General features: G+C 42.2%; 2 protein-coding genes across 2 annotated transcripts; one reads left to right on the plus strand and one right to left on the minus strand.

Annotated features, from left to right (window-relative positions):
• The first annotated feature begins 349 nt into the window (after nt 1-349).
• On the plus strand, nt 350-6,179 carry LOC110980136 (UDP-glucuronosyltransferase 1-2-like). The gene is made up of 4 exons (XM_022236512.2): nt 350-1,432; nt 2,551-2,770; nt 3,333-3,552; nt 3,756-6,179. Exons 1-4 carry the CDS (start codon nt 506-508, stop codon nt 4,030-4,032), a joined length of 1,644 nt encoding a protein of 547 aa, XP_022092204.2. The 5' UTR covers nt 350-505; the 3' UTR covers nt 4,033-6,179.
• Nucleotides 3,013-9,738, minus strand: LOC110980135 (suppressor of tumorigenicity 14 protein homolog). The gene is made up of 11 exons (XM_022236511.2): nt 9,475-9,738; nt 9,120-9,265; nt 8,441-8,684; nt 8,027-8,181; nt 7,552-7,792; nt 6,831-6,947; nt 6,385-6,485; nt 6,209-6,300; nt 5,644-5,912; nt 5,056-5,195; nt 3,013-4,603 (listed from the first exon to the last, which is right to left on the minus strand). The coding sequence occupies exons 1-11, from the start codon at nt 9,542-9,544 to the stop codon at nt 4,436-4,438; spliced, it is 1,743 nt and encodes a 580-aa protein (XP_022092203.2). The 5' UTR covers nt 9,545-9,738; the 3' UTR covers nt 3,013-4,435.
• Between the last annotated feature and the right edge of the window lie 122 nt (nt 9,739-9,860).

Genomic DNA, 9,860 nt, shown 5'->3' on the forward strand with positions numbered 1-9,860 from the left:
GAAGCAAGTAGAGACTCAAAACAACGCGACTTCAGTTAGTGAGTGCTCATCATTTCTGGGGAAAAATAGTTGTGTGTGGCTAACTTAGCCGGATTCTGCAGTCTCCTTTCTCAAATAAATACGTTTTTGCAACTGACTTTGCCTTAAAGGAAAAATAAACTGGGGCAATATCCTTTTTTTTTCTTTTTAAAAATGAATGGAGATTTATTAACAAAGAGCAAGTAAAGAGAACCACTTGGTAATAGACCAGTTTCTTCTATCTAACACTTCCACTGCACATCTATCGATATGCCAGTGTACAATACTTCGTGCCAGCAAAATGTGATAAAAATAGAAAAGTGTGCACAAGTGAGTTTTTATTGTTCGACGTCGGATATGAAAGATACGGGCATGACGACAATCATGCTCTTCGGAAGATGCTGGTTGGCAAAATACAATACATGTAGGCCTACTGCTTTGATTTACGAGGTCTATTATCTCAGTGTGTTTCACAGTAGCTGCAAAGATGGCGGGTGAATTCTTAGGTATGATCATTCTTTTGGGGGTTATCCTCCAACCTTACGACGTGTTCGCTGGTAGTATCCTCATGTCAGCCGGGGTTGACCAAACGCACTATATTTTCAGCGCCAAAATCGGGCGGGAGTTGGTCCGAAGGGGACACCATGTCACCTTTCTCTTGAGTAGCTCCTATATCCATCGTCTCAATGGTAGCGATGCAGACTGGTTTGACTATCAAGTCTTTAATTCTCCGTACACTCCTCAAGACGTGAAGAAGATGACGGATAACTTTGCTCTGGAATCGCTCAACAACACCTACCAGAGTCAGGAAGGGTACTTGAAGCTTCTTGGCCGAAGACTTCTGGGTTTGAAATCCGAAGAGGAGAAACGAGAGGAACTGAAACCCACCAAACCCATGTCCAAGTATCTGTCATTCGAGTGCAACATTCTCCTTGGCGATGAGAAGCTGATGGAAACGTTGAAAGGCAGGAATTTTGATCTGATGACTTTTGACCTCATCAACCCTTGCATGACTCTAGTTGCTCAGAAGTTATCCCTGCGGTACGTTATCATCACGGCGGCCTCTTTGACACCGGGCCTGCACGACCGTTGGTATGATATTCCCACCAATCCGGCTCTCGTGCCGCTCTACATGTCCGGATTCACAGACTCCATGACCTTCTGGCAACGGTTCCGGAACGCTTTTACGTGGCTGGGCATGTCTTCTTTCATGGATCGGCTTATGCTGGGTCCCTACGATGCGCTGAAGATACAGCACAACATTCGAACCGACCTGAACATGAGGGAAACGATACGCAATGCGGAGTTTTGGTTATTTCATACCCATTTCGCTATGGACTACCCAAGGGCGGTAACGCCCAATGCAATCATGGTAGGCGGGTTGTCAGCCGACGAACCCAAACCACTTGATAAGGTAAGGTTTTGTAATCTTGTGGACAAATGAATTCTTGGCAAATAGGTCCCAGAGAAATAGACTGGGGAAGTATGTCTCTGATGTGACCTATTACCAATACCGGTGCCACGCAGGGCTGTGTTTTATCCCCAGTTCTTTTTTTTTTACACTGTCTACCAGCGATTTGAGAAGCAGCAGTGCTAAGTGTTTCATAGTCAAGTACGCTGACGAGACTTCATTAACAGGATTCATTCATCATGATGATGAGACAGAAGACAGAGATAAAATTGCTAGTTTTGTGGAATGGTGTAAGGAAATTTTTCAGGTGCTGAATTTACTAAATAAGACTAAGGAAACTGTGTTCGATTTTCTGAAAACTCACGAGATCGTAAATGGTATTGATATTGAAATGATCAGTCACCATAAAAAAACTTGAGTATGTATTTAGATAATTGCTTGAATACACAAACGTTATGTGCGAAGGCTAATCAGAGGATTTACTTCCTGAGGAAACTCAAATCATTTAACGTTGATCGGGATATTATCTGGATGTTGTATGGAAGTGTCATTAAGTCTGTCATTGCATTCTGTTCTGTAGCATGGACGGCCTTACGGCGGAGAATCTTAGCAAACTAGACAGAATTATTAGATCCGTGGGGAAGAATTCTGGGTAATATTGTTTGGGATTTTAAATCAGTCTACGAGGCGGCAATGTTGGCAAAACCAGAAACGTTATTGCTCGATGATACACAGCCACTTTGACCACTCTTAAACTTTACTAAGTCAAGTCAGATTACGTCAACTTAAGCTGAAAACAAATCGCTTTCGCTTTTCCTTTGTACCTGGTGCTATATCCTGTTTTAACAATCATTTTATTTGATAGTGTGTTCTGTTTTTTCTGTTTTTGTTGGTTTAAAATTTCTTCAGTTTAATATTGTGTGTCTAATTGTAAGTTTGGGGGGTTTTATGTGTAAAATGCAAACCGAGAAAGAAAGTTTCATGCTGGCTTGATGAATACATGATTGAACTGAATTGAATTCAGTTCAAGTTTTCGTAGTCCAAATACTAGACAGGTTTCTGGAGATCTGAGATTGCATGTCACAAGCCTAACGATTCTCCTTGACAACTTTTGTACCTAGGAGCTGGAAGACTTCTTTGAAGGATCTGGGAAACATGGCATTGTCATCTTCTCACTAGGTTCTGTAGTCAACGTCATGAGTGATGAAATGAAAGCAATGATAGCTGGTGCCCTGGCGAGGCTTCCACAGAGGGTTCTTTGGAGGTTTCCAGGGGAACCACCCAGGAATCTCGGTCAGAACACCAAGTTGGTGTCATGGTTACCACAGAATGATGTTCTGGGTAAGTAAAACACTGATAATTAATTTGCACGGGCAGGAAGGTGTTACCAAATTTCAGATTTTTTATTGATATATATGTTTTGAAAGGTCACGTCCTTTGCCCAAAGCCAGGTCTAGGCTTTTGCCCATTGCAGGTCTCAGGCTGAAACAGCTAGGTGTATGGGGCCTAGCCTTCGCTGAAGTCTGTTTTGGACGCGGCATGCATGACTGGCGAGTACGGGGCAATGATAAAAGGAGACATGATGATTGTACCATCCCTGGTGTTTTCTTTTATTCATTAAGCATCCGGATTTATCCGTACGACTGAAAGTGAGACTAGTGATTAAAATAGGAATATTAAGCCGTGTCCGAATCACTCGGCTGCGGCTAATTACACACGTCACTCTATGGGAACTGGTTGCGGTAACTTCCATAAAGTGCGTCATTTCAAGCTGCAGTTTAAATTCAGATACGGCCGTCTTCTCAACTGATATGAAAAGTTGATTGGATTCTGTTCTTGTTATAATTTTACTTAAACCTTGTAGCTTAGACTTTTTATACTTCATTTTTTAATTAATTTTCAGGTCATCCAAAGACAAAGGTGTTGATTTACCATGGGGGTATCAACGGCATGTTAGAGGCTATGTACCACGGGGTCCCTGTTGTGACCATACCGCTCTTTGGTGAGCACTTTGAATGTGCCAATCGACTCCAAACTCGAGGAATGGCAGAGACAATCAATCTGCCCGAATTAACCGAAGACAAGCTACATCGCACAGTTGTCCAGGTTCTGAGCAACGAGAGGTGAATAAACCTTTGCTCACTTTTATTCAAAAGTTGGCAAAATCACTCATTTTTTCCTATTTCAGTATGGAAATACTGAAGTTCGCCGTATCCTGTGCAATTCTTTCCTTCTTGAGGAATGTATCTTAGTAGGTTTACTCTCGTAGTCTTGAAGTTCTTCTCCCTTTTCTGTTTAATTCTTCATTTTTTTTTGTCTTTGACAGTTACGCAGCCAACGCTAAACGCGTTTCAGCCATCATGAAGCACAACGTGGCACCCCCGGTCGAAGTGGCTGGTCATTGGGTAGAACATGCCCTTCTATACGGGGGTGCCTACCTTAGATCTACAGCGGGTTCATTAACCACAGTGCAATATTATATGTTGGACGTCATCTTTGTTGGTATTGTCATGGCGGTTTCATTGTTTGTAGTAACTGTTTGGGTATACTGGTTGCTGTGCTGCAAGATCGACATGTCTGACAACAAAATGAAAACTTCTTAAAATACCGATGATGTATTACCACGTAGGCCTATATAGGCTATGACTCAGTTGTTTAAGTTAAAAAAGCAAATTGCTTGTCTGAAAAGAGTAGTTTAAAGAGATTTTTAGTTGGTATTTTAGATTAGTTTTGAGTATACATCTGGTTTCAAAATTTGTCAATACCGTGGTGTTCATTTTTTCTTTTCTTTCTTTTATTCTGTCTTGTAATTTTGGTAAATACTTTTAGCACCAGTGTTTGGATTCGATAATCCGTGTGGCTGAGAGCAAAGATGCTAGATAGTGGCCGAATAATGGCATTACTAGCTACTGACTGCGTAGCCGACTCTTTGCACATACATGTATGTATTAAAGTCATCCATATGCTTCCATTTTTGTTTCCATTGCGCTGAGATCATCTCAAGTATTACAAATGTTTGAGGATGTTCACTTGCACCCAGTCCACGAACTCGGTGACGCGCGTGTAGACACCGGGGGCGTCGACGTCTGCACACCCATTGCCCCAGCTAGTAATGCCGGCAAGATACCATCGGTCGTCACTGCCATGACAGTTGAGAGGACCTCCACTATCCCCCTGCATACAGAGAAAATGGTTTGGTATTTATGTCCTGCAGTTCATCGATTTGGAATTGGATGGATTTGTGTCTTGACGGTTAAGCCAGGCAGGGTTCTACGGGGTGCTAGGGGCATTAGCCCCCCCCCAAAAAAATTGTCTAGCCCCCCTACAAAATTCTGAAAAATAAAAGAGGCTCGAAAATAATGGATTCGCAGTAGCAAAAGTTAAAAGGTGACGTAACGTACGAAGGGTCTAGCCCCCCCCCAAAAAAAAACCAAACGCGCCTGGGTGAAGAGATCAAATATAACATAAATTGCGAGAAAATGTTAATGCTCAAAGAAATAAGCATGATTTCCAAATGGGAAGTCATCAAAATACTTCCTGCGTAATGTTTCATCGTTATTAGTTGGTAATCAAACCGCTTTTCCACCTAGCTTATTACAATGGTTAAGAACAACTGATCATAATACCTGGCATGAATCTTCACCACCTTGCAAGTAGCCAGCGCACATCATACGCGAAGTGATTCTACCTTTGTGAAGATCATTACACACTCTACTGTCGACTATAGGTACTCCAGCTTGCTTCAAGATGTCGTCGTAACCTGTGTCTGACAAAAAGAACAAGCAGTTTCTCCAGTAACTTGAATTACTTCCGTTTGTACTTTGAAGACAAGTTTGAGGGAAATCTGCTTTTCTGACGCTGCATATTGGAACAAACTGTGAAATCGAGATGAATCACTTTGATTTGAGGAAATTCCAGGTTGGAAACGTTCATTCCGTGCGTTAATCCCAGCAGAATTATGTTATAACCAAGTTGCTTGAATTCGTTTGAAACGAAATACAATACGAAACAAATTGAGACGAGTTTTCTTTTGAAGTGTCATTTTGATTCTGTTGGTTAAAAATTGTGTTTAGCCAAGCTTTGTCTATCTTGAGTCGAAATATTTAGAAACCCGTAAAATCGATCCCAATCAGATTAGATCACTTTAAACCGAATCGTATATGAGATTCACATCATCTCAACTCTTGTTGCAAGGAACGAACGGACCAACTTACTTTCAGTTAAGCCCCATCCTGTTACTTGACAAATCTCTCCGTCCGTGAATCGTTGTGATTTCCCTGGCAAGCATCCAGGTGCCACGTAGTCTGTCATGACAGCCGGTCTAGCAAGTCGTAATAAGGCAATGTCGTTATCATAGGAGTACTTCTCGTAATTCTCATGGAGTATAATCTGTCGGACGTCTACAGATTGCTCTTCAGAGGGTTCCGGCATGTCCTTAGCGTATCGGCCAAGGATCAGACGATAGGAGGTCGTCAGGGGTTCTCTGTTTCAAGACAGGATTTCGTAAAAAGATTACAATTATCCGGATAAAGGTCCTCGCGAAGGAATGAGGAGTTAAATACCGTTGCCATTTAAAAAATATCTGGTGACAAAATAGGTCTGTTCGGTCAAATCTCTCCATGTTAACCTTGATTGGGGTTTAGGTTTATTAAGCATAATAAAACAGAAAATTGGTTAACATAGGCACCGACTTATACGATTGGTAGACCAGTAAACAAAGAGAAATAAAAAATGGAACTTTTTTCATAAACCTATAGCTTGATTTTCCTCTTTACTTACGGTTCAAAGCAATGCGCTGCGCTGATAGCCCACATAGCGTTGATAAGCGTTGCACCACACACCTGGCCGTAAGACAGCTTGCGCACTTGTACCTGTGGGAGGGTAACTAAATTTATCAATTGTATTTCTGGAGTTTAAGAGATGTCTTAACTCCTCAAAGATGGCCAAATACTTACCTGCCATGGCCAAGCGCCGGGAACTGCAGGGCCTCCTCCCACTATGCTGATAGAGGCAAAGTCAGGGTTTACGACTGATATCCCACATGAAGGATCGTTCGCTGGATAATGAGAATGAGAAAAGACCATCAGCAACTAGAAACGGAAGAGAGTCAAAAGCAAAATGACATGCACTTCCCCAACCAAGTTTTAGGTTAAAGTCAGTTTCAACTTTTGGGACCTACTATTTGAAATCATTAAATCTTTTCTCCACCTTAAATTACCTCGAGTTATTAATTCCTCAGCTCATCTACGGGGTCGAAAGTTATGGATAAAAGTTGCTCCACACATTCAATCAATCTAAAAACTGTCCTACGGTCACCCAAAAACCTAGTCTCAGCATTACAATCAATTCCTGCTTACATAGGGAATCAACCATTCTCTCCATGAATGGATATCCACATTACCTGGACATCCAGCCTCATCACTCCCATCACGACAATCCTTCTGCCCGTCACACAAGACACTACGATCCAGACAGATATCATTACTCTCGCACTGGAACGTGCCTACAGGGCAGGTAACTATCAGAAAATAAACAATAAACCTGGACGTAAACAGGTTTACAGGGTCAAACAAGGTCAATTATTTTCAGAAGACATAATTCGTGCTGAAATCTTAAACCATGTACACATCGGGAGAAACCTAATAAAGGTAGTCTTTTATGTTATCAGAATAATATGAGAAACTGATGCTTGCATCTCAATCTCTGTGCTGTTACTTCGTTCAGCTGATCCAATCTTCAGAGTTCGACTGTCTCGTTCTACTGAGCCGAACTTGATAAATTCTGTGCAAAGCAAGCCTCATGAACTGGAGAGGTTCAACAGGAGTCCTAGTGTCAAAGGGCATAGACCTTGTTAGGTCGGTAGCAGCTGGACCACTGGACGCTAAAGATTCGAACCAATCATAAACATCGATAATACAAGAGATAGAGGGTGTGATATGGCCTACATACTGGTACAAAGAGTTGTTGCGTCTGGCAAAACAATAGCAAACAACAACTTCTGCCGAGCGCTCCTTAATGCTGATCAAAAAACATAGGCCCTACTGAAACCCCAAATTTGGCAACAAACCCTGAAAAATTTAAAATGGGTAAAATGAATTAAGATGAAAACAAAATGCACGAACATGGAGGGTTCTCCTCAACGTAACTCAGTAGAAAGCCTGACTTTTCTATGGAACCGTCGCTCCTGAAACGCAGATACATCTCATGCTGGGATGACGTCACGGGAGACGGGCCCTGGTTACCACAGTAGTTGCCAAGCAACGGGAATGAGGCATTTGGGCCATCGTAAACCAGAAGCGTGTCGTATCTGCAATTGAGCTCATCACCTTCGACATCGAAGTAGACGAAGGTCAGAGTGGTGACCTGTCACGTGGTAGATGCCAAAGGTCACGTTAGTGTTTTCCAAGTATCGCTGGAATTTAGTTGTATAAAACATAATTACATGTGGTATATATTGTCTTTTTGTCAGAAAGAAGTTGTTTGGAAAAATCAGTGAATCGAAATTTTGTACCATCTTATTCCTGCCATGGTCGCTTTTTATTTTTAGTGTAATCGATTAACTAAATGTGCATTCATAAACAATGGAAATTCACTTACTTTTCCAACCGAAACGGTAATGACCCACTCACACTCGGCGTCACTCAGATACTTCGAGTTCTCGTCATAACCCATGCTGGATATCGTTCCTGAAGGATCCTTGCGATATTTTAGGTTGTCACAGCCAGAAGTGGCCAACTCAGGCGGAGTTGGTGCTATCAATGAATTTTGAAAGAAAACGACAAGAGTCCATAAAGGATAGGTGGCCACTGTACACAGGTAGTTACCATAGGCGAGCCTGAGTGGTCACAATGGACAGGTGCCCGAAATGAACAAGTGTTTACAGTGGAAAAAAAGCTTTCACAGTGACAGATGAAGGGATCGAGCTTGCTTCATCAGAGGTTGGTCGCATTAAGTAGTTTGTTTTTATATCGAGGTATCCAAATTACAATTTAAGAACGTCGCCATACTCACACGGTGGTGGGTTGATTTCATATGTTGCCAAGAACCCCCTGTAAGCCAAGTTATCATTTGTGATGAAAGTCACGTACAGCCCATCTGTCTCTCCCTGGACGGGGGGAGGGGGGTTGGTCCCACAGTAAGGCGCGGGAGGAGGTCTTCCTACATAGTCTGCCCAGGGGCCGTGTACGACAACGTAATCGGCCATACAGCGGAAGCTGGGCTCTATATCCATGTACTCGAACGTCAGAGTGATGATCTGCGAATTGACGTAACAGGAAAGTTATGTTCGAATGTCCAAGCTTTGGTGAGAGGACGGTTCTTAGAAGCATCGGCGGTAACATTCGCTCGATGTTTCCACTAGTTTGCTCTGATCATCTCCCAGAACAGCATATTAATGAAAGCGTTGATTGTTACATATTGATTTGTTTCAAAACACACGACGTAAACAATTATTATTTGGACAATATATTAACTGCAACTTCAGTTGACTGAAATTAGACAATGCCCCTTTAATAACCTGAATAAGGTCAAAATGCTAAACAAGCAAAATTACGGAAGGGCGTGACATCAGAACGCCCTCGTTTTTTCAGTATGGGGGATTACAAAAGGGAATTACGGATCTCTTTGGCTAAGATTTCAGCTTGAAGGACATGTTCCTTGAATCCGTCATGTGCTGGTTTCTCTGCCTTACCCAGTCTGTTGGAGCCTGAATGTACCACGAGCAAAATGCGTTGTTGTCGTAGAAGGGGTTGGAGGCGTTACCGTAGTTCATAGAGGACAGGGTACCAGTCAACGCAGTCAACTTCCTCGGTCCACCGCAGCCAGAATCGACGGCACCTAATAAAATTGAGACACAACACTTTGGCAGCGACGTGACCTCATCATGACGATACTCCCAAGCACTTTCAAAATCAAAATTAAAACATCATCCAGACTGGGCTGTGGAAGTGAGAATCGAAGCAATCCATTCCTTGTATGTGATAAAAAAAAAAACAAAAAAACGGCTGGTGAGTTGATAGCTGGCAGTTTTTGGCAGTAAGACTTACCAGAGATATGAAGACTGAAACCGATCATCATCAGTCGCCATAATGTTGGCCTTAAGTCCGAAACCAACATTTTTATTATCTGACGGAAAGTAACAGCCTCTGACTAACTGTTTTAGCTTCTTCTCCTCGAATTTCCATGTGAATAGCGCCAGTTCTAAGAGAAGATGTAACCCGCACTAAAATGAAGACATGAATTGATCAGCGCACAGTGTGTTCTTTTGTGAAATTACGAAAACAACGTCAAGTTGTGGCGACAACTGGCCATAAAACGCCACTCCAGTGCATGAAAGTTTATTATAGAGGACTATTTACATAAACGCCATAAATATCCTGTGAATGGAACATCTGCAAACGCTACTAAGACCGGATTAGTCTGAATTTAATCT

Source organism: Acanthaster planci, linkage group LG06 (genome assembly GCF_054643075.1).
Source record: "Acanthaster planci isolate LZ-2023a linkage group LG06, COTS_SCS, whole genome shotgun sequence".
In the NCBI taxonomy this organism is placed as follows: domain Eukaryota; kingdom Metazoa; phylum Echinodermata; class Asteroidea; order Valvatida; family Acanthasteridae; genus Acanthaster; species Acanthaster planci.

What these genes read in the sequence shown, in the direction of transcription:
- LOC110980136 (XM_022236512.2), top strand. Translation starts at nt 506, where the DNA reads ATGGCGGGTGAATTCTTAGGTATGATCATTCTTTTGGGGGTTATCCTC. An exon ending in AACCCAAACCACTTGATAAG is followed by an intron (nt 1,433 to 2,550) that starts GTAAGGTTTTGT and finishes TTTTGTACCTAG; the next exon opens with GAGCTGGAAGACTTCTTTGA. An exon ending in ACCACAGAATGATGTTCTGG is followed by an intron (nt 2,771 to 3,332) that starts GTAAGTAAAACA and finishes ATTAATTTTCAG; the next exon opens with GTCATCCAAAGACAAAGGTG.
- LOC110980135 (XM_022236511.2), bottom strand. Translation starts at nt 9,544, where the DNA reads ATGTTGGTTTCGGACTTAAGGCCAACATTATGGCGACTGATGATGATC. An exon ending in TTCAGGCTCCAACAGACTGG is followed by an intron (nt 8,685 to 9,119) that starts GTAAGGCAGAGA and finishes GTCAATTCGCAG; the next exon opens with ATCATCACTCTGACGTTCGA. An exon ending in TGAAATCAACCCACCACCGT is followed by an intron (nt 8,182 to 8,440) that starts GTGAGTATGGCG and finishes ATTCATTGATAG; the next exon opens with CACCAACTCCGCCTGAGTTG.